Source organism: Amblyomma maculatum, chromosome 8, assembly GCF_055883805.1.
Source record: "Amblyomma maculatum isolate TAMU_Amacu chromosome 8, ASM5588380v1, whole genome shotgun sequence".
NCBI lineage: Eukaryota > Metazoa > Arthropoda > Arachnida > Ixodida > Ixodidae > Amblyomma > Amblyomma maculatum.
Genome location: NC_139351.1, coordinates 94764784 through 94792720, shown reverse-complemented (window position 1 = coordinate 94792720; position 27937 = coordinate 94764784). Strand labels below are relative to the sequence as shown.

Genomic DNA, 27937 nt, shown 5'->3' with positions numbered 1-27937 from the left:
TAGGTGATGAACAGAACAATGAAAAGCTCACTTTTCTTGTTGCTGTACGCAGTTTTCTCCACATCACTTATTTTTTATATAAATATATTTCTTCCCAAAACACAATTGTTGAAGGTGCGTGCTTACCTCTATGAAAAATAAAAGTAAATGCTCTGCAGCAGACACCAACTCATTCTCTCAGTCATGCTCTATGAAGCCTTGTAGCAAGCGTAGCAAGCAATAACGGCGACAGTGCCTTCCAATTTTCTTGCTCATCTTCATTACCTTGCTTCATTACGCTGGCACAGACACTGTCGATACAAAAAAATTAGCTCCATGCGTACGCGCATGTGAGTAGTTACGACCAACGGCACCCAACACTCCTGCTTTCCAGTGTAATATCCTATCTCTCCAGTGTAATATCCTATATCTAATATTAGCCAGAAACAGCATTAAAAACAATTCCTGTGATTTTTATTCTCCGTGAAAATCTATTCTGTGGATAACTCTGGCTGCAGTTATATTTTATTAGAAGCAAAAGATTAATTTATTTCTGAAAAAATTATTTAAAACTTGTTCCACCAAACAAACAAAACTTTGGACTGAGAAAACTATGCTGTGAACATCAATTTGAAGCGCTTACTGTTGCAACCTATCACCTAGGATCTGCACTAAATATATACATTAGCGTACTGTATGTTCAGAACTGAGCAGTTTCAATGCCTCCTATATTTCACTTTCCTGGCCTGTTCTAGCACATTACAGCCCCGCTTCACTGTCTTTATAGTTAGAATGTGGTAATTTGGTGATACAATCCAACTTTTTTTTGTCCTCGATGTCATTTTAGTAATCATAATGTGGGGATTCTTCCATTACAGCAAACGAGTGGCATTCACTGCATTTATGTGCTTGTTTCTTATTAGAAGACTTCAGAATTCACAAGAGAGACATACCTGCATCAGCATATTATCAGAATATTATAATTTTCATTTTGGTTAGCAATGCATAAACTTGCGATGTGGCTGACCTTGTGTCTGTGTAATTCTCTTCCCTTGTTCTTTGCATGTTGAATGGCGTATGAACACACCAGTTGTGAAACTCGAACCAATGGAACCATTCCCCGACCAGCCCACTTCTACAAATGTTGAGGAAACCTCAGTTGTGCGACAGGAAGAGATGGTACAGCTGGATCAGCCTGGTTCTACGGATATTGCAGGTATGTTCACTAAATTGACCTTTCTTTCTCTTTTTGGTTTTTTTTAGTGGTTTTTCACTTCAGTAGACGTCGATTGTGCACATTATGAAGGTGGTAATGGTGGATGATCAAAAGTTGGACCATGAATGGCCCTTCGCATGATTTCATTGTCACATCATTTTTTTAAGTAATTCAGTGATTAGGAAGGTGACATGTTGAACCTAATTGTGTGAATATGTCATGTGTGAGAATGCGGTGCAAAGTTTGGTATAGGGATGAAATATATTTGAGAATTGCTTCATAAGTTGGAATAGGCATGCACTTTCGTTCGAGAGTGTATGGAAAAGAGCGTGATTCTGTGCGGAGCTTTTGTATAAAATGTGAACACATAATGCAATGTGCATTTTGCATCTCATTCATTATTTATCAATTATTCCAACTCAATCAAAATACTGGGGTGGACAACGGAACATACTGTGGTGCAAGTAGCCATCGGGCTTTGGTTTTCGTGCATCACCTTTGATATTGCAGCAAGCAGACGACAAAGAGGACCAATCTCTTAAAGTAATTGAGTAGGAAATGAACCAAGACATCAGTGAAGAACTTACTTTTCTAGTTGCTGTATGCAACTATCTCTGCACATCCATTTTTGTATATGTTTGTGTATTTCTTCCGAGAACACAATTGGAGGTGCAGGTTTTGCCCATTTGTGTGGAAAACGAGAGTAGAAGCACCCTTGTGGACGCCAAGTTATTCTCCGTTATACACTATGAAGCCCCGTGGTGAGCAATGATGCCGACCATGCCTTCCATTGTTTTTGCCCACCGTCGTTAGGCTGTGACATTACCCTATCACAGACAGGTCGACATAGAAAATTAGGTCCACATTTACTTGCATATGAGTAGTTACAACCACTGGCGCCCAGCACTCATGATCTCCAATGTAATATCCTATCTGAAAAATAGCACCTGAGTTTAGTACAAGGCTAATGATGACATGTCCAGCTGGGACACATAACTTGCACTCAGATTTTGACCAAATCTTATGTCTTGTATATTCCAGGTATTTTGGCCCTCTATGACAAGCCTAATCATAAGATGTCTGAATTGGACAAAGAGGACCATTTGCTGAAGGGAACTGCTGGCAGTGCCTTCAGCCTAGTAACTTAAAACAGTTGCTTAATGGTAGAAGATCTAAAACACAGCCAAATGCCACCTAACCTGACCTAACCTAGCCTAATAATCTAGCCTAACCCTAGCCTAGCCTAAAAAGACCCACCTCCTCAATTTGTCCATGTCTCACAAAATGTCCACATCGCCTGGAAATATGACCAACATCATCCGCCTGGAACCAGAGGCCATATGATGCTGACCATGAGCTTTCCGCCATCCCTTCAGTCCATGGTTTCATCCGTCAAGAATTCACTGACGTCTCCAGCCTTTCATATCCGTCGTTCCTTCACATGTAGCTAATGTTTGTGCAATCACTGGTGGATGACTTCACCAGGTCCACATCAGCATAACCTTAACCCTAGTGGACACCCAATGACACATACATTTCCGTCCACTGTCCTCATGTTGACTGCATCACTGGTGTCTGTCGTAGCCACTGGTTCAGTTTTTACACATCCCTTTTTTCCAGCTCACCCATTAACAAAGAAGGTCCCTGTGATTTCTCTGTACTCTGTCAGGCAGCCGAATTTGCTACTGCACGTTGCTTTTTGTGCTGCAGTGGCTGCAGTTTGTGCAGTTTTTGCTAACATCTTCCTTTCTTTACGCATTGTTGTTCTGCTGCAATCATCAAATTTTTTTGTTTTAAGCTATTAGCAAAGTTGTGACTTTATTTCTGCCGTGCTGGCAGGTAACATCGATTAAATGTTTTAGAAGCCATTCTGCCTACTGTCGATTGCAGCTTGTTTGTAAATTTTATCCCTTGTCTGGTAGACAGCATCCCCTGTTATCTATGTCATTGGTTCAGCATAATGAATGATCATCATTTTAAATCTCATTTAAAGTAGGGATACTAGTTAATCTGCACCTCTTAAATCCTGATTTACTTAATTGCACATTGCTAATAGTACCAGGCAACATTCTTCCATCTGCTTGCATATGTGTTCAGTGGGTTTTTAGCCTTTTGAATGACCCTTACTATGTGTTCCTCCTTTAGGTTATAACGCTGTTTTTTTTCGAAATCAAGGCATGTTGGCACACCTTCTTAAATGTGTGCATCCTACTATTGCTGAACTGTACCTGTAGTGCCAAATAGTTCCCATATACATTTACTAGGACTCCACAAAATTTGCATAATTAGTCAGCAGGGAGGGCCAGTTTTGCATGTGCGTCTGCAATCCTTGTATGCTCCTTAAAAAATGGTTTAAATTTGAAAATTTTCTTTGCACTGGTTAATTCGCACCTCTGAAGCAGATATGAGTAGGTTCAGGGTGTCTACCAACCGGGAAAACTGGGAATTATCAGGGAAATTGATAATCTTTAAAAACTCAGGGCATTCGTGCCTATATCAAGGAAAATTAGCAGCAGTTCTACCTAAAGGGAGCTAAAGTCACGATTATAATGGCTCGTGTAAACAAAGCGGGCTGGTGTTGCAAGATTGTGCACTGTGGCGTTACGCGTCCTTCCCTCTGCACTGCCGGCCTCCCGTGTTGTGCCAAATGGACCATCCCAGCACGGCGGCATAAAGTGTTGCGACGTTTCGAATTTCGAAACGTCCCCTCCCTCCAACGCTGCCGGCCGCCACGCCCGTCATGGCGCCATTTAAGTGCTACCCACTCTTCCATGGTTTTACCTGGTTCCATCTTCTGTCCCCGTTTCAGACGTGCGCTGCCTCTAATTATGCCTTTTTATCACGAAAGTGTTTCTCTCTCTCTCTTTCTTTTTTTTTTTTTCCCCCTCGTGATGTGCATCAAGCCGCCCAGACGCTGCGGCGCATAGTTCGAATTATCCGTAGTGGTACAGACTCGCTTTCGAATTACCGGGCTTTTTTATATACAGATCTCTATGGAGCTTGGCCGGACCAAGTAGTGTAGCACGAATTATCCGAAAATTCGAATTAACGAGCTTTCACTGTGAATGGGTTGGGTTGGGTTGGGTTTTTTGGCACATAGGCAACTATGGCCATCATGCGCCAAACACTATTTCTCTGTGAATGCTTCTCCTTACTATTCAAATGGGATTAAATTGTGTTTAACAAACTTACTGGAGAGGGATAGCATCAGGCAGCATTGTATCAGCCCGTTTTAGCATACAACAAAGTAAAGTGTCACTCAGGGAATTTTACAAATGCACTCAGGGAAAACCTGGAAAACTCAGGGAATTTCGAAACATCACCTGAGGTTTAAATCAGACTGGTTTACTTCAACTAAAAAGAAGAGAACGTACATAGATTCATGAATCATATGGGCAATTGGCTTTTGAGTTGGACTTCAGGTCATGAAGTCCCTTCTGGGAATAAAGAAAACAGTAGCATCACACGTTATTAATACCGATTCGAATCTGGAAATTGTGTGGGCCGCCTGCTTCATATCTTCCTTTAGAATTTTGATAGGCGCTTGTTACCGTCCACCAGAATCTAGTCATTCTTTCATCCATGAGCTGCGATTGAGTATAACTAAAGCAACTGAGCTGTGTCCTGCTGATAGCATCTATCTCATCGGAGATTTTAATTACCCTTTAATCAACTGGGCTCAACTATCGTCATCTTGCCATATTTCAACTGAATTTTGTAACTTGACGCTTGATTTAAACCTGTCTCAACTCGTAGACCAACCCACCCGCGACACTAACATATTAGACCTGATACTCACAACGGAGCCAGATACAATAAAAGAAATAACACATTTGAATGGTTTCAGCGATCACCATTTACTTCAATTAAGTATTGACATTCCAGTTCCGTTTATGGGCTATGTGACTAAAAAGATTCACGATTATAATAAAGCAAATTTGACAGCTATCAACACAGAACTTGAAATGTTTTTCTATAATACATTTCTACCGTACATCAACAGCCGCTGTGTTGAAGAAAACTGGGTACTCTTTAAAGATAAGGTTTTATCACTGGTTGGCCAGTTTGTTCTTGTAATCAAAATAGCTAAAGATAAATCCAATCCATGGTTTACCAGGAGGCTTAAGCAACTACGAAATAAGAAAAAGCGGTTATATCAGACTGCTAAGCATGCGTGCACCAGTTCTGCTTGGAATAAATACAGTGACACAATAAAAACATATTGCTCCGCCTTATCCTTCGTGAAAGATAAGTACTTTTCACACGACCTTCCTTCCCTTATAAAAACTAATCCCAAAAAGCTTTGGAAATATATATGTCCAGATCAGGGTGGAGGTTCCATATCTCTACAATGTACAACATTCCAGTTTCAGATATTAAATGTCCAGCAATATTCAACACATACTTTTCATCTGTATTCTCTTCCGAAGATAGCTCTAACCTATTGGAGGTACCAGACATTAATTGCCGTTACATGACACCCATTGAAATAATTGAGGAAGGTATCATCTCTCTCATAAATAACCTTAAGGTATCTACTTCAGCTGGTGTTGATGGTATTAATTCTAAAATCCTAAAGAACACCATTTCAATCTCTAGTAAATGTTTATTTCATATTTTTCACTAACCTTTAACTAGTGGATTGCTGCCCGCGGATTGGAAGATAGCTAAAATAATACCGATTTTTAAAGCAGGAAACAAAACTTCAGCTGAAAATTATCGTCTAATATCTCTCACATGCATCTGTTGTAAAATGCTTGGACACATAATTTCATCTCACGTTTTCAGTCATCTTGAGCAGAACAACTTTTTCTATACTAATCAACATGGATTTAGGAAGGGTCATTCCTGCGAAACACAGTTATTCGAACTAACAACTGACTTGCATTTCCATATGAATGAAAGCCTTCAAACTGATTGTATATTCCTTGACTTTGCCAAAGCTTTCGGCCGGGTAGCTCACTGCCGCCTGATTTCAAAATTATCATCACTCCGTCTAGACTCGTTAACTTTAACATGGCTTCGTAACTTCCTTTCGCTTTGGCAACAGTTCGTATTTGTTAACAATCTGTGTTCTAATCTTTGCCCTGTTATCTCCGGTGTGCCGCAAGGTAGCGTGCTCGGACCCTTATTATTTCTTATTTATATAAATGATTTACCTACTAATATATCCTCTTGTATGTGAATTTTCGCGGATGATTGCATCATCTATCGCCCCAATAAATCTTCTGGTGACCACCTGGCGCTCCAGTCAGATCTGCTTCTTATTAACGAATGGTGCAACTCATGGTTAATGACCCTTAACATATCGAAGTGCAAAATAATATCATTTAGATACAAACGAAACAATTCCAGCTTTCTATACCACATTCAAGACGATTTACTGACTGTCGAATCCCATTACAAATACCTCGGTGTTAATTTTTCCTCTGATCTTTCATGGTCCTTCCATATTACATCCATATGCACTGCCGCCTCAAAGTCATTAGGGTACCTAAACGAAACAATTCCAGCTTTCTATACCACATTCAAGACGATTTACTGACTGTCGTATCCCATTACAAATACCTCGGTGTTAATTTTTCCTCTGATCTTTCATGGTCCTTCCATATTACATCCATATGCACTGCCGCCTCAAAGTCATTAGGGTACCTACGACGTAATCTCAAGAATTCTCCTGCTAATATTCGTAAACTAGCTTACCTTACTTTTGTTCGTCCACAACTTGAATTTGCTTCATCCATTTGGTCTCCCCGCCGCGACATCGCCCTCCTAACACTATTTCACAAGTATGTATACCCCAATTGATCCTGTCCGCTTCACCTCGATGTTCCATCCCGCACGTCCAAAAGATTGCACGATCATCTCAGTTTTACAAGAATATATGGTGACACATTAGCCTTCAACTCATTAGCACTTCCACGAGCCATCAGATTATGGAATAACCTGCCAGACATTATCGCTTCTCTTCCTAATCTAGAAGCGTTCCATCGCCAACTCATCACATTATATTAGTGAGCCTTCATTTTGCCTTATTTGCCTTATATATACATTTTTTATTAAATTTGTTGCAGCTGTTAATTGTCTTGATGGGTTTTATTTATTTGTGTTTGCCTATGTACTCTTTCCGGGTTTTTTTTTTTTTTTTAAGCGCCATTCGGGGCACTGTGTGTCGCTTGCTTTTTATTGTGCTTAATCTGTGTGTGTACCATTGTGCTTTAATCTGTGTCGCGTATTTCTTTTTCTTAATGATATAATAATTTCCACGTTGTACTATTTTGTTTGTTCATATATTAATTACCTTTGTATTTTTTGCCTGTTTCCTTACATATTATGTATATATTGCACTGTATAGATTTTATGCCCCCCTTACACAATGCCTAATTGGGCCTGTAAGGTATATTCAAATAAATAAATAAATAAGAACAAAAGACTGTTGTGATACAGCCTATGTTATACATTTTTCCATGTTAGTATAACAAAGTTTACATAAAAAGAAGCAGCAAAGGACCAGAAATTGTGTAGTAGTTAAAAAAACCTATGCAAGCAGTGGTATACATGTAAGGAAATCATTGCTCTGTAATGGTTTTAAAGGTTTTTTACTGCAGAAGAGCTTTTTCAACATTTGAGGAAGGACCTGTTTAAGATTGCAGATAGTTTATTCCAAATTACAGCTGAAGCATAGATATTAGCTCTTCTCTACTTAGCATTGCTAGGCACTCTTGGAGGAGATGGATAGGCTGAAGTAGTGACAATGGTCGGATGTTGTATCTTTATATCTGCAATATAACCACACAGCCCAGTTCGTAATCCCTCATAAAAAATGCAGTGGTCCCAAAAAAATGTATTTAATCTGTATGAGTTTTTTACTGTGTGTTGTTTATTGTGGATACGGAGAGCTCCTTTTTTGAAATCTTATTTAAACACATGTACTATTATATTTACTCTCATAATGGACCCAGTCATTTTCAAGAAAAATTAATGTCAGTGATGGGAAGAATTTCTTTTTTCCAGAAATGATTTTTTTTTTTTTTTGCAATATTTGCCCATCCTTTAAACCATTAGTCATCACTCAAACATGCAGTCAGCTGGGATCATGATGCCATCATTTAGTATGTTTGCTATCAGGCATTTCGATCAATTTGGGGCCCCTTCCTCATTCGCAGCATAATAAAGCAAACATACTGAAAACCAGGTTTGAATAATTGTATGAGCAGAGCAAGCTACCTCCCGCACTCCTGCCAAGGCCGCTGGCACTCTGCTAAGTTCGCCCCCTCCCACCAATAGTGCTAGAGCTAACATAAAAAAATAAACAGATAAACACAGGGCAATGTTATTCAGTGTAACATCTTGGTGCACTGCCAAGGAATGAGCTGCATACTGTGCGTGAGAGGGAAGGACAAGGGAAAGACATGACAATGACTGTCTTCTTTTTTTTTTACTTTCTTATCAGGAAAAGTTGAGGTGGCTTCATTATGTGAGTAGGTTCATCATGCGAGTACATGCGGTATATATAGGTAAAGCCACAACACTGCACGGAGTAAGTCGTGGCTGTGAAAGAAATATCATTGATTCAGAGTTTTTAGTGCGCAAGATATGAATAGTGTACTAGCTTTAATTTGTACATAACAGGCTTTTTGTACCTTACTTGAAGCTTGGATCATTCACCAGTGGCCAAATAGCATGGTTCAACTTTTGTTTCTTCTTTCCTTCTCTTTTTTTTTTTTCTTCAAGTTGGATGGTGTATGAACATGCCTTCTGTGAAACTGGAAGCGATGGAGCCGTTGACGTACCACACTGCCTCTGCAGTTATGATGCACACTCCAATTGTTCAACAGGAATGGATGGGACAGATACCGGACCAGTCTGGTTCTTCAGACACTGGATGTATGTTCATTAAAACATTCCTTCATTTATTTTTTACAGCCATTACTATTATTGTAGATAAATGTGCTAGTTGATTCAGTATGCTGACTGCATACTGCACAGCATGCAACTGTAGAGACGAAGGCAACGCTGAGAAAACCAGTGACTTTCAACTAACACTTTATGGAACAATGGTTTTAAAATATTAGAGGCCATAAAATGGATTCATGAAATGAAAGCCAATATCAAAGCTCAATAAGTCCACAATCACCATCACATCTAGTTCTTGTGCACATTAAAGGTAATTGCTTCTAAGTGTCATGAACAGGTGTATCACACAGTCATCGCAAAGTTTCATAATGTCGTGCTTCAATGCTGTTCTATATTTATGCCAACTGCTTATTAGAATTATGGAATCTTTAGTGGTCAACAAGGCCAGCTTTCGCATCTGATTACAAATTTCACAGACTTGTATGTCGATGGGCACCAGGAAGTTTGTCCCAATTAGGTGGCACCAAAAGTGATCTCTGTTCCTTTGACTTGTGGTTCTAGCTACATAGCACAAACTTGCTGTCTAAGTGACAGACTGAGAAGACATCAGTGTACAACTTTACAATCTATTCAGTGCATCCTGAAATCTTAATTTGAGACTGACGCAGTCACCCCATCATGCCATCGTGCCACAAAAGCAAGAAAATAAGCAGGCATAAGCAGGCAGTAAGGTAAGAGAATACTGAAGCTTCAGAAACAAACTTAGTTGTGATAGGGATATGCGTTCTTAGGATTGCTAGCAGTAGTGTAGTTAAGTGTTCATGCTGTCTGCTTCCTTTCATCTTTGTGGCTTGGGACATTAACTGAAAGAGAAGCACGCTCTGTATTAAGAAAGTGAAAAAAAAAAAAAAAAAAAAAGACAACCACAGAAGAGGACCTGACACAAAATAATGCTACTATTAATTGATTTTATTTTGTCGGCTATTGGCATTTACATAAGCAGCCACATGACACGTCACACTTTGGTGGCGCCAGCTATTTTTGACATCTTTTGACAGACTAACAAAACAGATGCAAATAGTTTTATTGCCTCTTCAGTTGTTATAGGCAACTATTGTCAAAGACAGGTTACAGTGAAGGGGGAAAATAGATATGAAAGAACTGTGCATGACATTGGACCAGACACAGAAGGCCCGTTAGCCTTGTAAAATTTGTTATGAAAATTGATTCAAAAAACCGTGCTCAGCCGAGTACAAGCTTATGGAGGGATCGCTGATGCAGTGGTCCGCTTTCTTTTCTATGTGAAAAGCTTTGAGCAAAACTCGTGCATGCTAATACTCCTGCCCAGAATCTTTGCTCCTTTAAAGCCGGGTATGCTCTTGCATGACATTACATGCTTCACTATGTCTTGTCTCATTGTTTTGAGAGTGCTCCTTTAAACAGTCATCGAGGCAACGCCCTGTCTGCCCGATAAAGCATTTTCCTCAGGAAAGGGGGATTATGTACACCACTCCTATGGCACATGTATCCAAGGAATCTTCATGTTGCTTTTTGCAAATGCGCTTGCCTTCACCGCAGATGCGGTGGTACAGCTTAGCCAAATTGTTTGGCGTACAGGAAACAAGCGGCATATTGTGCCCGCTGGCCACTTTTTTGAGGTTATGCAACACCTTATGAACATAAGGCATCGCATCTGGTTTGCCTCTCAGGCGTTTAGGAGCAGCCGCCTTTTGACAGGGTTCACGTTTCTTTATAGGAGAGTTTCAGAAACACCCATGATCACCGAGCAAGGGAAGCTAGCAGCCAAAAGCCTACTGGCTTTTTAAACCAAGTTACACCAGAGTCAGTGCATTCAGTCACTGCATGAGTGCCACGAGCTGCTCAACATCGTATTCTACTTGACTGACATCGCGAAAACATGGTTTCTAAATCACAAGGAACACATCCCCGACTGGTCAGCCTTCACCGAGCATCTGCACAAAATTTTTTATATGCCGCTTGGTAGTTCTGAATTGGCTAAGAAAAAGTTCGCTGCCTGTCTGCAGCATCCTGGTGAGTCTTTTCTCACCAAATCGATGCTGCTACAACGGAACTGGAATGCGTTAGCCACATTCTTAAGGGCAATGGAGCTGTAGCTTCCGATGCCTTGCTGGCATGGAACACCTCAAACATCACTACTTGTCAACGCCTGGACAAACTTCAGTCATGCTAACCCAAGAAAGACACCATCCTGCACTCAATTATCCGTGCCACTATACGGGGGGGCTCTCTGGTCAAGCAAACTTAGTCCCTGCAAGCCTGAATCTTCCTCCAGCTTCACCAGGGGCCGTATTTCGAGTTTGAGTCGTTATCAAAATGTCGCTATCTCACGTGACCTGGAGTCATCTGATTGGTTGAAACGCCAGAACCAGCCGTTGCCACTACGGAATTGGAAGAGGTGGCAACATCACATTCTGGCATTTCCACCAATCAGATAACTCGAGGTACTTTTGTGTTGTCTTTATAGCTTTGCCTTAACAACTTGCCGGAGTGGTGTTGTGGTACATTGAGGGAATATGGCACTGCATCTAGTTAAGGACGTGTTTTGTGCTCTTGTCATAGAGTTCCGAGTCCTTTGGACGACTATGCAAACTTGACGACTTTTGCACCTGGTTCGTCTTTGAAGACCTCTGCATAGTTGTCAAATGTGATTTCCATGTACTTGCAATAGCCTGAGCTGTGGACTGTATCCAGCTGGACTGTAGACATCCTGGCCTGGCTTGCCTTCCTGGGATAACAAGCATCCACAAAATGACCTTTTTTCTTGCGGTAGTTGCACTGCAAGTTACACACTGGGCACTTAGAGCTGGTATGTGGACTGTAACTGCAAAAAATGCACAAATTCTGGCTGGCAGGTTTCTGTCTTGCTGCTATAGCCTCAGCATGTCTGTCACATTTTGGCTAGAACTGACGCTGCTTGTCTTCATCGAGGTTATGTGACTAGGCACTGTCCCTTGTGGAACTAGCTTATTCTTCAGTTTTTTGGCATCTTCTGCTTGCCATGCTTGAATCCACACCTCCTTAAGTCTCATCTGAAGGCTCCTGCACAGCTTATTAGCTGGGAGGAATCCCGCAGTCCCACTATGAAGTGGTCGGTAGAAGACAACCTTCTAATTTTGGCGATGGCTGATGCAGGGCAAAGTTGCATCTCACATCCTTGTTTTTTTTCTTTCCACGTTTGGCATTGCCAAAGTCACCAAACTCCAGCAACTAGCCCAAGAAACAACCTTATGGATGATCTTCCACTTCAGCAGTAGTATAGTTGTATTTTGACAAAAGATAGCTGCGTATCTGATTGCTGGCCTTAGTGGTGAAACTGTGCCGATGCGTAAACCTCATTGACGGGATGCACGATATGCACCTTCAACTTGTTGACTACATCTGTGTAGTTGTTAAGAGGTATGCCTAGGCCAAACGTCGCAAGAAGCAGACAAGCTCCCATGCCCATGCAGAGCCTGAACTTGGACATCTTCCTGCTCTTAGTGAAGGCCTGAAGTGGACATGCTGCCCTCAAGTTGACTTAAATAAGTTCGCCAGGAATAAGCATTTTCAAAGTTGGACCGATCTGTCTAGCGCGATGAAAGACGTGACGATGATGTGTTGACAGAGCAAGCGCAGAGGCCGGTAGCTGTGTATCCCATTCTCGGGTCATGACAGTTGCTGAGTGCCGTGGCTTTGACGTATTCAAATGACTTGTATGTAATAAGCCATCTGGCAATGATAAACATTGCCGTGGCAGACAAAAGTTTCTACGCAGTTGCTGGCTGGGGAATTAAGCCTCATGGTTGGTTAATGAAGATACCGTCCTTGAAGTTGCAGGCAGGAAGAGCGTCATCTGTGATGGAAATCATGTGCTTTGTCATGCGCACAGCTTGACCTCTCCTGGTTCCATGTCACATACTATGGCCCTTAGGCACAGCCTGCAGCAGTGTTGACACAGCCGAGTACACCAAGCATGTGCAACCAAACTGTGCCCTCCTTATTGCAGCGCTCAAATCATATATATATAAACAACTCCCGTCCACAGGCCTTCTAGCTGCCTATCTAGTTGAGGGGCAGAGCCCTGTACAATTACTAATTTCCATAGCAGATAATTAGCTGTGACATATTATGTACCACATTTTATTGGCACTGTTCTCCATTTCTTGGTGCAGGCACGGCCACCACACATCACGGGAGTGGCATGGATCCTACAGAACCTTCACAAGTTGGGACAGGTAGCTGTGCTACGACTACTGATTCCAGTCCGTCTGAGAAGCAGCATCAGTGCAGCCATTGCAGCAAAGTCTTCAAAGCAGCGCACCTTCTGAAGCTTCATTTGCGCATCCACTCTAGTGAATGTCCACACCAGTGCCATTTTTGCTCTAAGAGGTTCAAACTTAAAGGCTACTTAAGGCAACATCTTCTTTTGCACACTGGTGAACGTCCGCACCAGTGCAGTTTTTGCTCTATGAGGTTTAAACAAATACACCACTTGAAGGCACATCTCTGTCGCCACTTCAGTCTCCGTCCATACAAGTGCCGCTATTGTGTGAAGACCTTTGCTCTTCGTAGCAGCCTGGCTAAGCATCACCGAATCCACTCGGGCAGTCGTCCACATCGGTGTGACATTTGCAACAAAAGTTTCATGTTTCGTAGCAACATGAGTAAACACCTTCTTACCCACACGGGTGAGAAGCCATACCACTGCCAGCTGTGCCCCATGACCTTTGCAACTGACGCCAACTTCAAACGGCATTTACAGACTCACAAAGGCACAACACCATTCCAGTGTACCTTTTGCGGAGAGGCATTCCATGAGAGGAGCGATTTGAAAGCCCACAAAAGAGAAAATCACATTATTTTTTGAAGCTTTGTTGTCTGATTCCAACTTCTGTCATGGCAAGCATTCTTTCTCAGGTTAGGTCAGTGGTTACAGATTCCAGTTTTTCCCACATTGACAAGGTCTTGGCGCAAAAAACATAAGTGGGTGTATGTCCTCAAAGTATACAGGCTTTTTTTTAGAAAAAATTGGCCCTAATAGGCTTCACATGTATCATTTATATTAAAATTATGGCATACACAGCGCGGCTTTATGTAGGGATAAGGCTTTCAGCAGCAGTATAATCAAATCCACTTATAATGATATTATTTAGAGCCTTATTTTGATGTAAAAATGGACTGTTGGGGTGCCATTAGCTTTTCATTGCTTTTCGAGGTAAGATAAATCGCTTATGCTTTATTATCGGTCATAAAAAGTCTGGTCATTGAGAACCAACTTTAAAAGAGAAAGACACAAAAATGTTACAGCCACGCCAGCCGAACTACGCTCAGAATATAAAAGGTCATGCACGAGAAGCTGGCATAGATGACTCTATCAAGGGACCCATCCGAGGCTGGGAAAGGAAAAACACCAGATTACCATGCACCTAAATGTGCCTTGTCAGGGATGGTTACATGCAGTGGCGGCACAGGGAACAGAAAAGACTGAAGCTTTTCAAAGCCTCATCTGATGGAACAATCCATTATTAATGTTTGTGTGGGTGTCACATCAATGGCACATTAATCGATCATGTGCTTTCTAATTTGGTATCTCCACCAGATGGAGGCATTGTATTGACTGATATTACAGACCATTGTCCCATATTTGTGCGTTTTGTCATAAATTTTGAAACACCTACTTAGACCAATTTCGTTTTAGACTGCATTCGTTGAAGGAGTAACTAATACCGATTGGGCTTCACTCACAGAGTTAGAAGATCCACAAAAAGCATATGCTCTTTTTTATGGGTGCCTCAGTCATATCTTGAATGCCATTCACGTACAGTCAATTGCAAAAAAGAAGTTTGCATCACCCCAGAATCCATGAATGACATATAGGATGCTAGAATTCTTGTGCAAAAAGGAAAACCTTTACAAAAAAAAAAACCTAAAGACAACCTGTTATGGGGTTGTAAGGGGCCGTCATTACACCTTAAAAGGTCATCACACCTTAATAACTAATTATTGACCAGTTTATATGCTACCTTTATTTGTTGAAATAAGTAAAAGATCTATAAAAAATGAATAGCAAGCTACTTTTCTAAATTTAACATGTTATCACCATTACAGTTTGGTTCCGGTCCAGGTATCTCGACCGAACTTGCTCTTGTTGCATTAATTAGAGTGCCATAGATGGAGGCGGGATCGGTTTTCGTAGATTTATCTGGAGCATTTGGGGGTCCAAATAGTAAGAGTGTCAGGTGTCTATTTTATACCTGTGATAGGTAACATTGGGGTACTACAAGGGTCCAAAATGGGCCCACTTTTATCTTTAATTTTTATGAATGATGTGTCGAATTGCCTCATTTCTTCAAACTGCATTCTGCATGCAGATGACACAATGATAATTAACTTTGATAAATGTTTAGATACTCTAATTTGTAAACTCAATAACAATCTAACTTGCCTGCTGAATTGGTGTCACGTGAACTGAATGCCTATAAGCCCATCAAACACTAAATTTGTTTTGTTCACATCTCACCGACGGTCACCTACGTCCACTCCTTCAATATCTCTGTAATAATCCCCTACCTGCAAATCCCCACTGCAATTATTTAGGGGTTGAATTGGAATGCACTCCTAATTTCAGTTCTCATATAGTCCATGTTGGAAAGAAAATTTTGAATGGAATAAGAATTCTTTCGTGAGTTTTCCATGCATTTAACCATCAAACAAGCCTTGCTTTATATATTGCATGTATTCGCTCACAAATTAGTTATTGCATGTTATGCTGGGGCACCACGTACATAGGCCACTTGCATTCCTTAACCATCTTGCAAAGACAGGTTGTTGGGATAGTAAAGCTTAGCTCATATTATTAAAAGGCTCAAATACTATTGCAAACCCATGACATATGCCATTAATGCAGAATCTTGTTCAATTTACCCTTTGTACATCTTTATTTAAACAAATCAGTAAACTTCTCTGTGGCGCACTGATTCCTTACAGCTTTTTAGTAAGTGCTAATGTCACCAGATTTGCTTCACACAATAATTGCATTTTACTGAAGGTACGTATGAACTATCACCTTTTTGCTTTCTGTAATACACTCTCCACCAGATATAAATTCATCAAATACTTACGAATTCAAAAGAAAGCTTAAAAGTTGTATTTTATCTGCTAGTACTTGCTAGTAGTATTAGGTAGTTTATCTTCATACTTCAATTCCTGTCTAATATTTTTGATTGTGCAGGAGGTGTTGCTTTCTCTTTTTTTTTTTTTTCCTGCATATTGTAGAATGTGAAAAATGCTTCTATTATACCATGGTATTATGTAAGTTTGTTCTAAATATTTCTGCTTATGAAATTGTTTCCTGTCTATCTTGTGTATTTGTTAGTAAATGAGGTGCCATTACAGTTTCTCACTTCAGGACCTCCTGTTGTATATAAATGTGTTGTATTATTTTGACACACTAATAAAATATGATTCTGATTCTGAATGCATGTGTTTTGGCAGTGCTTAATAATTTTGTGTATTTGTGACGCTGCAACTCTATTACTATACATACTAGAACTGAGTAGCCATTGGTCTTCTAATGAGCCTTACATGCTAATGCTGTACCGTGTAGAGAGATGGGTTGTATAAGAACGCTGCTCTTATGCGCCCATTCCTGGCTCGAGCATCATCGCCAAATGCGTTACGGGTGGCCAGCTGTAGGGTTGCCCAGGTTGCCACACTTTCACAATTGCCACTGACCAAACTAGGATGCAAGGCTCTGCTCACCCTTGGGCCATACCGAAAATTGATGTCTCAGACAATTTGGTGGATAGCAGCATAGGTACCGTGAAGGACCCCAGTAACGCTATTGCTTCTTGCCCTTAAAATCAAAGCTTAAGTGTCGCCCCAAATTTTTTTGCATGTTCCAAAAAATATTCTGCAGATTAGTGCGAAGAAAGAGAAGGGGGGGGGGGGGGGGGGGAAGCAGAACAAGTGAGTTTTCTAGCACTTTTTGCACTGTAAAAAGCTATAATAATACATGCACCACAGATCCATTGGGAATTTGTTTTCATAAAACTTTTTCTTATCTGTTGCTAGATTTCGTTCCTGATGTGCTTGCAGAAAAGTGAGTGCAATATTTAGTGAGAAGTCGTGGAGTGTGTATCGGGCTTCCATTTTGCCAACTTTTGACATGCTTTTATGCACGTTATTTTTTGAAGTCACTGAAACCTGACAAGTTGGTGTGTGTATTTACTGGAGTGGTCGACTTGATTTGCAAGCTATGCAATGGTTACACAAACATTGTAAAATCTTAGAATCAGGGTAATCATAAAAGAATGTGCTTTGAATGTTTCGCAGATGATTAGCTGTGTTGTCACAAAATGCTTGGAGCTCCATTGCTGGAATACTTTTGTCCCACTGACTGCATGCAACACTGGCATTTTAGACATTTGATTTGGATAGTATTTAGGATTGCTTCATGAGTTAATGTATCCACTGGTGCAATTTTATGAATTGTTGTACAGAATTCCACAGGCAATTGGTGCACTTTTTCTTTCACTGATATCAACTCGCTTAACTGGCTCTGCTGCACCAAAAGGAATGTTATACACATGTATATTATACAAGCGTAGGCTAGCTACAGCAGTGTTAAATGTCATTTTTAAATATTTGTAAATAAGAGAATTTGAGTGCTACAGTTATGAAAGGAAACTATGCAGTCTATTTCACATTTGGATTAGAGGCTTAATGATTTTATCATGTCAGAAGTTCTGAGTTATAAAAATTACTGGACTACGCTTAAGTCTTAAAAGCTGAAATGGCAAAAGCCACTTTATAGGGCTGTTTTCACTAACTGCATCGTAATTTTCATACATACTAACAGCATCATCACTACAAATATTATCATCATCATCAGCTAAATACGCCATCAATGTCATTTCTACCATCATCATTATCATTGTCAGTGACTGCGCCGTTTTTGTCATCGCTACTAGCACCCTCACTAGGCAATCAAAATTACAATCGATTTCTTTAAAGTCCGTCGTGGGCTACTGCTTTGCGTGCTCGGCTGGGATTTGGAGGTATATAGTGGTTCGATTGCCAATGGAGACAAGTTTTTTTTTTCTTAACTTTCAGTTCGTGCAAGCATCTCCAGCAAACATTTTCAATGGACATTTCTGCAGCCTATGAGCCTTGAAAGGCTTTCAGCTTAAAAGCAGTGCAAGAGAAAAAAGTTAAATATTCATTTTTATTTACTAAAATGTGTTACCACAGTTGTTACCACAGTAAATTATTACCAGTAACATTGGAAGTGCTTTATTAGCAAATGTCCAGGTTTACTGTACTCAACACTACATTGCCTCAGTGGCTTAATTGTGCATTAATTCTGTGACTGAATCCAAGGTCACACATTAAGTCCTGGCTGTGGTGGTGCCATTCCACTTGAGCTAGAACTGCAAAAATGTGGAGAATTGTAGCAGGACATGTGCAAAGTTAAATTAAGATGTCTGCATTTATGAGAACCCATGTGGAACCAGATGGGCTTCAACTGGGACCAATAAGTGCTTTCTGGAACCAGCAACCTCCCATATAGGACCATTAGGGTCTGCATGTGGAGCCAGCAGCCTTCCATGTGGGGCCATTAAGGCACCATATGGAACCAGAATGATAATGTTCGCCCAGGAAGAGGTTCCTAGATGGATCATTTTCGGAGGAGTCCCAGTAAAATGCTGGCCCTACAAGAAGAAGTACGAAGTATGGTACGCATGCAGAAGAACGGGACACAGAGCGGACGTCCCTTCTGGGCCCATTAAAAATCAGATGATTTCAGTAGAAACCAGAAGCAATCCCATAAGGGCATTTTCACCTGGGAAGCAAAATTTTCTCGAAGTGTTTGAATTTAATTTCTTGCCAAACTCAGTTTTCTCACACAGTTGAATTGATTTAGGGGTGCAAATCACAAAGCTAAGTACTGTTCATTCCCATGAACCTATATATCATTATGTCTAGTATGTGTCCACAATTTCTCAGTTTGTTTTCCTTTTGTGTGAGCTTGAATAATAAATGAAAGAATGTCACTTTTTTTTTTCCATCCAAAAAGTAATCTGGGTAAGTTGAATGAAAGAGAAAAAATAAGGTGCACATTCATTGAAAATGGGCTTGGTGAAGAAGTGTGCATCTCTCAACTCGGCACCTGGGGTAGTGAACAAAGTGCACTTTACTGCAAGAGAATAAACTTCTCGGATGTTATAATTGCTCGGTTTCACGGATCTGCGTTGGTATGTGCACATATGCACCTGCGTGCAGAAAATTTGTCGGGAAGCCAATTTTTGAAATATAATATTTATATAAGATGAATGTTGCTTATAGGTAAACAACTTGATGTCGCCTTCTCTATCTAATTGCTGCTAAATATAGGAACAATAATATCTTTCAAGCCGTTATGATGTGGCCATCCACTTTTTTCTTAGAGAAGCATCCACCAACAATTAACGGCCAAACATTTGTGTTTATATATAGCCCCATTTCTGTTTCAGTCCAATCGGTGAAGGAAAGGCACATATCGCTATTCTTGTTGGACACTTTTACCGTACCGTAGCGAAATGGGGAATAGAAAATATGGAGTAAATGGGGCACTTAAATGTGTGGCAATGCGGAAACCTTCATTTTGCTGATACGGTTGTACGCTGCGCCGTATGCATTTGTCTGGGCGCGCGGGGTCGCTTGCTTTTTCACGTCAGACAGCATAACTAATACTCTTCACGGTTTGTCATAGTCATATATGTATGGTTACAGCTAGTGCTTACAAATATCTGCATTGTCACTCGAAGTATACAAAGGCATTACGCAAGAATAGGAAGCGTTGGTGACAGGAAACTCCCCGCAGCTTGTTCCCATTGAGGAAGAAAAATCTCCTCCATGCCTGTTCCATACGCGAAGCAATTTTGCGTATGCGTCGGTATCGGCGCGTAATTAACCCTTCGACTATCTTCGGCCAAAAAGCGGCGAGTTCCAGGCCGTCGGCTTCTCGGAAACCGATTACGTTCTCTTTTTTTCAATCGAATTCCGCGCGTGCGCGCGTACGCGTTTGTGTGTGTGTGTGTGTGTGTGTGTGTGTGTGTGTGTGTGTGTGTGTGTGTGTGTGTGTGTGTGTGTGTGTGTGTGTGTGTGTGTGTGTGTGTGTGTGTGTGTGTGTGTGCGCGTGTGTGCGTGCGTGCGTGCGTGCGTGCGTGTGTGTGTGTGTGCGTGCGTGCGTGCGTGCGTGCGTGCGCCCGCGCGCTGTTGGTGTTAAGTTTTGCATGGTAGGTTGGGCAATGATTCGCACTTCCAGTGAACTCTCTAAAAGCTGCATCGCGGTATGCATTAGCGATGGCGACCTCTATTGCGGGCCGTAAAGCTATCTAGAACTCTAAAGTAAAGCTAATGTAGCTAATACATGAACTATAGTATTAGCGCAATGTTGCGGGCAAGTTCAGGTTTTCTTTAGTACCTCTAGGAGTTGTTTCCTTCCTCCAAGCTCTAGGTAACGTTATTTTTAGAGTGGGTGAGAAGCGGCATTTGACTGCCTTGACATTTCACTTTCTCGTTTGCGCTTGTGCTGCAGGTATGACTTTGGAAGCCGCAATGCATGTGAAGTCGCAGTATGCCACATCGCGAAATATATCGGCACTTGGCTTGGTGGGTTCCAGATCCGTTCGCGCTGACTGTTTGTAGCAGAGCTTTTCGAATGTCTAGCCACGCATGTAGCTTAATTTGTCATGGGCAAAGCTGCCCTTGTTTGAAAGACTGTCATTCTCAATGGTTTCTCGCGTGAGGGCTAGCAAGTGCGGTCGCTGAAAATTAAGTTGGTTTGTGTGTTCTGTGTGCATTCTTGCTGACGCAGTCGTAAATCAGCTTTCATCGCTAATTCCTCTTTTAGCGCGAAATATAATCGAGAATTACAACTGCATTCTGGTTACCCAGAGTACCTAAATCTGCGCGTGCCTCAACCATATTTCTTTTTGCCTGTATATTTTACAACTGCTTATACAGGAAAGCTCGGAGTCGGAGCAAAACTGAGTAGAAGCCTCAGGTCACGCCATATTCACCTTTCCACAACCGTCCAATGTGGAGAAAGCGAAACAGCAGATTCACGTACTGCGCTGTGGATGACACTATTCTGCTTGTGGTTTAAAGTTGCTGTGATAACTTATTTACTAAAATTGTAAGCCGAAGGAAGCATCGGATGAGCTTTTTTTTTCTTTTTTTTTTTTAACATCTCGTGGCTGAAGTTGAATTCGGCCACACTCAGTCTAATCCAGTTCCTGCAAGTTTTGATTTAAACGTGAGTTCCATCGGCGTTACGTCGGTGTGGCTTTGCATGTGCTGTGCATTGTGTTTGGTCAATATGGCGGCGCCTGCAAAACGAAGAAGCTGCAATGCAACATTCGTGTTCATGATATGTATACAGTAGAAGTAGGGAGGGAGTTTGTCGAGAATAAAAAAAAAAATATAAATTCAATGTTTGGTGCGAAGCGACATGAGAACTGAGATTGGTGAAGCCAGAAACAAAAAGGGGGGGGGGGGGGTACATACCAAAATAAAATTATTTTTTTGATTAATATTTTCATCCTTCAATGTATAGTCATTGGATACTTTCTGTGCAAGTCGTTTAATCCCTTACCAGATTGTGCATCATATATGGTATCATACATTTCCGTTGTGCTAAATTGTTCTGAGCTGCAAAAAAAATCGTAGTTATTTTGTTTGTTTATTTATTTATTTATTCAAAATACCTTACAGGCCCCAATCAGGAGCATAGAGTAAGGGGAGCGACAAATGCATACTTATTAACACAGAATAAAAATAAACATGAATATTAGGCAGCAATGAAGCACGGCGACAATTAATAAAATGACAGCTCAAAACCAACCCAAAAGTACAGTGTAAAATACGAAAACTTTGAATGCGACAATGCAACACAGGAACATAAAAAGTAACCGTAAAATATAACCTAAAAAATGTGTTATAAAATACAGCGAAGAAATGTAAATTAGAATTGCAAACTGCACAAGCATCAGAAAAAGGAAAAAAGAACGGCATGAGAATTGAACAGAATCAGGGATCAGTTCAGTTGAGTCGTTCAGTCGTGTCCGACTCTTTGTGACCCTATGAACCATGTCACGCCACGCTTTCCGGTCTCTCACTATCTTCCTAACATCACATAACTTCATCTGCAGTGCCTCGAGGATGCCATCTAACCATCGCGTTCGCTGCCTACCCCTTCTCCGGCGACCCTCAACCTTTCCCAACACCAAATCTTTCTCCAGCGACTCCTCTGTTCTCATCAGATGACCAAAGTAGCTGAGCTTTAACTTTAGAATTTGACCCTCCAATGAGCAGTCAGGGTTTATGGTCGACAATATCGACTGATTTGATCTTCTGGCAGTCCAAGGAACTCTCAAGAGTCTTCGCCAGCACCACAATTCAAATGCGTCAATTCTTCGGTGGTCAGCCTTTTTCACAGTCCAACTCTCGCATCCATACATCGCAACTGGAAAGACCATAGCACGAGTTATACGGATCTTGGTTGGCAGACTAATGTCTCTGCTCTTTACTAGGTGGTTAAGGCTAACCATTGCTCTCTTTCCCAGAAGCAGGTGTCTCCAGGGATAGCCACGTCTAATTTTGATAATAGTGTCATGGCAAGTAATGGTTGAACAACGAGCCATGAAATGTGTCGCGGTTAGCTATAGAAACAATAAAGCCAGTAAGATCATTCCAAAGTGATATGGCCCGAGACAGTGCATAAGAATTGAATACCTGGCTAGTACACCACTGACTCTCGTGAAACTAAGTTGGTTATGTAACCGTTGAGATGTATATGAAGGAGCAGTGAGTGGAAAGGCACTCAGTATGTAGTACTGTCTGAAATTCATGTGAGCACTAACTGAATCTGCACAATATTTATTGATTCGTAATATATGAATGTTAGGTAGTATTCTTTGTTTCTCGCAGAAACCCGACAGGTCGAGGAAATATTTTCTTCACTCTGTCTGGAAGCAGCGCTTTGAATAGATTGTTAGGTCATTGCGGAAACTTTTGTCCCGTTAGATTACAGTCTGAGAACGGCATTTTCTCGTGTATCAGGTATGATACAGCATGCAGTTAGGTTAAGTTTTGTCGCTTTATCATGTTTCATAAATTTAGTAGCAGCAAATAAATTCACTCCACTCGCAAAAATTTACATACTTTTTCAAGTTCATATTGCACATTCTAATGTGAATTATGTTAACATGTGCGGAAGAAACAAAAGTGGGGTCCTGCACTCATTCAACTTCCTTTTTTAGCAACAGTGAAAGCTTGCTAGAGTTCACTCTACAGTGTAATGTGTACTTGTGCACTCAAGGCAAATGTCTAGGTATTTAAAAGCATCTTGGTTGCTTACCCTTGCCGATAATTGTCAGCATCATTTTTTGGGAACCGTCGGCGTTGCAACAGAAAATTATGGACACTCTTTTTTTTTACTCTTCTGGTCACCCTGACAGGCTGTTCTTTTCTCACGCAAGTGCTTGCATGGTTGCAGGTTAACAGCACGCCTGCCTCTTCGGCATTGAAAATGTCGTGTGGCGCATAACCCGAAGTTAGTGCTGGCAGCAAGTCAGTCCATTCACTAACTACCGTCTCGTCCACTTTTTTGCCTTCTCCGCAAACAGCTTTGTAATCAAGCCCATGCCTTTCTTTAAATTGATGCAGCCACCCTTTGGACGCTTGAAAATTTTTGACACCAAGAGAAAGTGCAATGTCATTGGCTTTCTCTCGTAGTACTTTGCCGTTCATGTGCAGTGCAGTATTGTGTGGTGTCACAGGGCCCATTTCAGCATGTTACAAGTACAGTTTGAAGTTTCCTTTCCTTGTTTTGTTTTTATGTGTAGGACCTTTTTGGCGCTTGTTTTGACCGTACTTTTCTCTCCTGGATTGCAGTACTTTATGAATTAATTGTGGATTAAGTGAATAATTAGTTTGGTCATGTAGCATTCTGGTACAATCAGAAGGTATTTTATCAGTATGAAGCATAGGTAATTGACGCAACATGCATTCATACATACAGGTTTCCTAGGCAAAAAAAATATATATTGCCATTTAGAACACTATTTGAAATGAAGCAGTGGAACCAGTGGACCAAGATGCAAATTGAAATTCATGTTTAAAAGCTTGTATTTTGGTTCACCTGATGCTCTGGCTTGAGCAGTTGGGCAGGGCATCATATATTTATTATGCTGACTGCACCAGTGGAACTGTCACTAGCGAAATTTTTTTTATTGCTTTTTTGCAGATATGTAAGTGGTAGAAAAGGTTACCTAATCATGTGCATACCTGTAGTGACTGACTACAGGGAACAACGCTGTCAGTTAGCAGATTAGGTTTTTAACTCTCCTTCAACCAATGTAGTCTTTATCTCAATGGAGATAAGTGCAGTGTCACACGGCAGTCCTTCAGAAAAAAAAGATTAAGAAAGTTCCTAGCGTAAGGAGTGCTGATCATCTCCCTCGAGCAGGTAAAGGGAGTACTCTGGTTCCCCATGAGCTCCAGTGCAGGATTAAAAAAAAACACATATGCATTAATTTTGCGTTTATAACTAATTTTAATACTGTAGCACAACTCAAAGCATGAAAAAAAGGTAACACGCAAATATCCAAGCATGTACACAAGAATTTTGCAAGCTCATTGTGGCCAGCAGAACGGACAAACCCGCAATTCTAGAAAAAGTAAAAGCACATTCCTTTCACATAATGAAGAACACATTTATATTTTAAATTTAATTGAAACTGTTGAAAAGAAAGCAGCTCGAAATTATTTTTCATGTTTTTAACCTGATTATTTTATATGCATACACAAACTGGACAGCACCTAATGGGATCCCAACGGCGTCTCTGAGAAGCCAGTTCTTAGCCGTGTGACACGGTGACAACTCCATCGGGGCTGAACTCCTTCTGTGGTCCTTTATGGAAACAAAGTTCGAGGGAGTTGGGACTTGCCCAAGTGAATGAAGTATAGGCGGCCTTGCGATGCCTGAGTTCAATTGTTATTTCCTCCCTTGGGTCCTTTACAAATTACGTTCATAAAATTCACCTGTCAATCTTTCTAGGTTTGCAATTTGTATGCGTAGCCTTCCGTTGCACATTTCTTCTCTGGCTTTCAAGTTCAATGTGCTGCTGTGTTGTGATCCGCACACAAAACGAATACATGCTGTTGCTTGCAGAACTGGTGTTTCTGGCGTTTATGGATATTTTCTCTTTCATTTTGCAGGCATCAGAATGGATGCTGGCAAGCCCCGGAATAAACTTGCTAGTGGAAGAACCTTTCAGATCAGCTGGTGGCATTACCTGTTGGCTCGCCATAGAAACAAAGGGAACGATTTTCTCGTCACAACGAGCCATTTTTGGAGCATGTTACTGCTTCACAAAAATTCTTGCTAATGGAGGCTGGATTTGAAAACTGTAGTTAACAATGGAATAAATATATTGCCATCAATGTGCACACTTCCGTCAGTGTACACTGCTTTGCTTCACTTAAACCTTTAGCTTGAATCAATATGTGCTTCTACTAACCCACCCATTCAGATACATGAAGACCATGATTGCTTGCTGGCAACAACGATTGGGCTAGCTGCCTCGGGACAAAACGCAGGTGTAAGCTGCCGTTTTCATCCGAGCCGGATCCGCGCTCAGTCCATAACGTGTAGCATCACTACCTGCGAGGGACTCATTTGGGGTGATTGGCACTTCGATGGCCATGACTACTGCATTGCTCACTGGGCACGAAAATCACATCATGGCGCTCATGGTAATGAAGCTGAAGCAGCTGAGTGACACCTTCTTAAATAAATGACACTTTTCAAATATTTAGTTTATCTTAAAGTGCTTTTTGGGTGATTTTGGCACGACAAAATTTTTGCTTCAACCAAATTTTTTAGCGCTCCATTAGTATTGTAGCGAGGATCGACGGTAGATGCATAAATTGGATGCATGGTTAGGCGAGTCGCAGAATGCATGGACACGCATCGGAGTTCTCAAGGGCTTTTGCAGACAGGAGCAATTCATGCCGTAGCATCATACCCCTAAATGTGTGGGCTTCATGTCCTAGGTAAATTTTTTCGATTGTTTAACATTCATGATTAACCTCTCATGATTAACCTCTCATGATTAACCTCTCACAAATTAACCTCTCATTACAATCATGGTGGTTCTGCATTTGGTTAAATATCACATGTGCTGCTTGTGTTTCCTGAAGCTCTCTTTTATGTTGTCCCTTCTTGTCTTGTGCTCTTGGGACTGCCCAGCTCAAGTCAGATGTTTGCACTGAGAAGCTGTAACAAAAAATGAGCAGGAAACGTGTGCCCCATTGAATTGTTTTGCAAAGAAACCACTCAGATCTGATTCCAAATTCATTTCAGTCCTTTAGTAGGTGCTCCTATACTTGAAAGAACCTATGCATAATGCACTTGGGGACCACAAGATTAATTTCGTTGACCACTCATCTGATATTATGCAGTATGGCTTGTTGGATTGGCTCTGTTTTCTTTTACTTATGCTGCTTTTCTTCATGTTGCAGGATGTTGGCCGCTTTCAACATGTCTACATGTGCCGTTGCCAAAGGAAGGCCCATACAGAACAGCTTTTTCATGTTTACAAGACCAATGTTCATGGCGCCTGAAATGATATAGCCAGTGTTTTTTATGTCTAGTGTTTGTGTACGACGTGGGGTGCATTGACCCTTTTCCTTTGCAAGAGTACAGCCAGATCACCAAAAATGAAATAGTGGTGGAGCTTTGTTTCTGCTTTCACAATGGTTGACACTAACTAAACATTCTAGTCAGTTGATCAACGCTCCAATTAAAATGATAAATGTGCTGATGAAACATATAGCCAGTGTCTGTTTGTGCACTGTTCTTCGCCATACAGCTTTAGGCGTAGTACATGAGTCTTTTATATATGCCTTGCCTGGTTATTCCTTGTGGCTGTGCAACCGCGTGATTTAATTCTTGTGGGTCATTATTTCTGCATTTATTTTCTCGATTTTACCTATGCTTCCTCATTAAAGTGGGATTTCGAAAGCAGATTTTTTTTTTTTCATCTGCTTTTTAAAAAAAATTTAACCTCTGCCATTTCAACTGATGTAAAATGACGCTTGTGTATAAGGCAAATTCAGTATAGTGAAACCTCCTTGATTATAAAAGCATGTCTATAGGAATTGACGTTTTGGTTCTGTCGACATCAGATATATTGAATATGATCCTATTAAATCAAATTTCATTTAGTTTGACCAGATGTTTGGTTTTTGAGTCTGAATTACGACACACCATTATAGCATTTGTTGATGTAAAATGTACTGAATTGTTGAAATAATCAAGGTTTAGTATAGCTAATGGATGTCCATGTTTAATTGTGAACATAGCATTTCTGACAAAGCCAGAGTTGTTCCCATTGTGTGCATGTAGTTTAATATGTACGTAGTTTCATCATCTTATAAGAGTAGTGTCACATTCTGTTATAGCAAGTAAAGAAGTGTTGTCTTTGTGTCTAGTTATCTTCTCATTTGATATCAAAATTTAAATATCTTATCAGATGTTTTTTGCTAAGAGCAGTCTTCTTTTTTTTTTTAGTTTCTGAAAACCAGTGAAAAACAGGCTCCCCAGGCCTTCTGTAGAACAGATTCCTTCGTTCTGATCAACATTTTACTCACAGAGGCCACAGAACTGCTCTAGAGCTGCCACAACATAATGATTTGTTAGCTGTATTCCTAGGGACACTTTAGCACATTTTCAATATCGAACCTTTTGAGTACATTTGCAACATCTTGTGAGTTGGCTTCCAAAAAAAAGCATGCAGTTCCTCCTTTGTGGGC

At 40.8% G+C, this 27937-nt stretch overlaps 1 protein-coding gene and 1 long non-coding RNA gene across 7 annotated transcripts in view; both read left to right on the top strand.

Moving 5' to 3' along the window:
• The window catches only part of LOC146181857 (uncharacterized), a 145731-nt gene that overhangs the window by 24069 nt on the left and 93725 nt on the right, over positions 1-27937 (top strand). For all 5 annotated transcript variants that reach the window (XM_084576865.1, XM_084576864.1, XM_084576861.1 and 2 more), the window contains 2 exons: positions 1070-1195; positions 8930-9082. In XM_084576865.1, coding sequence (XP_084432991.1) covers positions 1070-1195; positions 8930-9082 — 279 coding nt within the window. The remainder of the gene's footprint in view (positions 1-1069; positions 1196-8929; positions 9083-27937) is intronic.
• LOC146181859 (uncharacterized) lies at positions 20387-25569 on the top strand. 2 transcript variants are annotated; one of them, XR_014700300.1, is made up of 3 exons: positions 20399-20573; positions 20655-20728; positions 25340-25569. It is a non-coding gene; the product is annotated as an uncharacterized LOC146181859 (long non-coding RNA). The 2 variants fall into 2 exon arrangements; XR_014700301.1 differs by lacking the exon at positions 20655-20728 and having other exon boundaries at positions 20387-20573.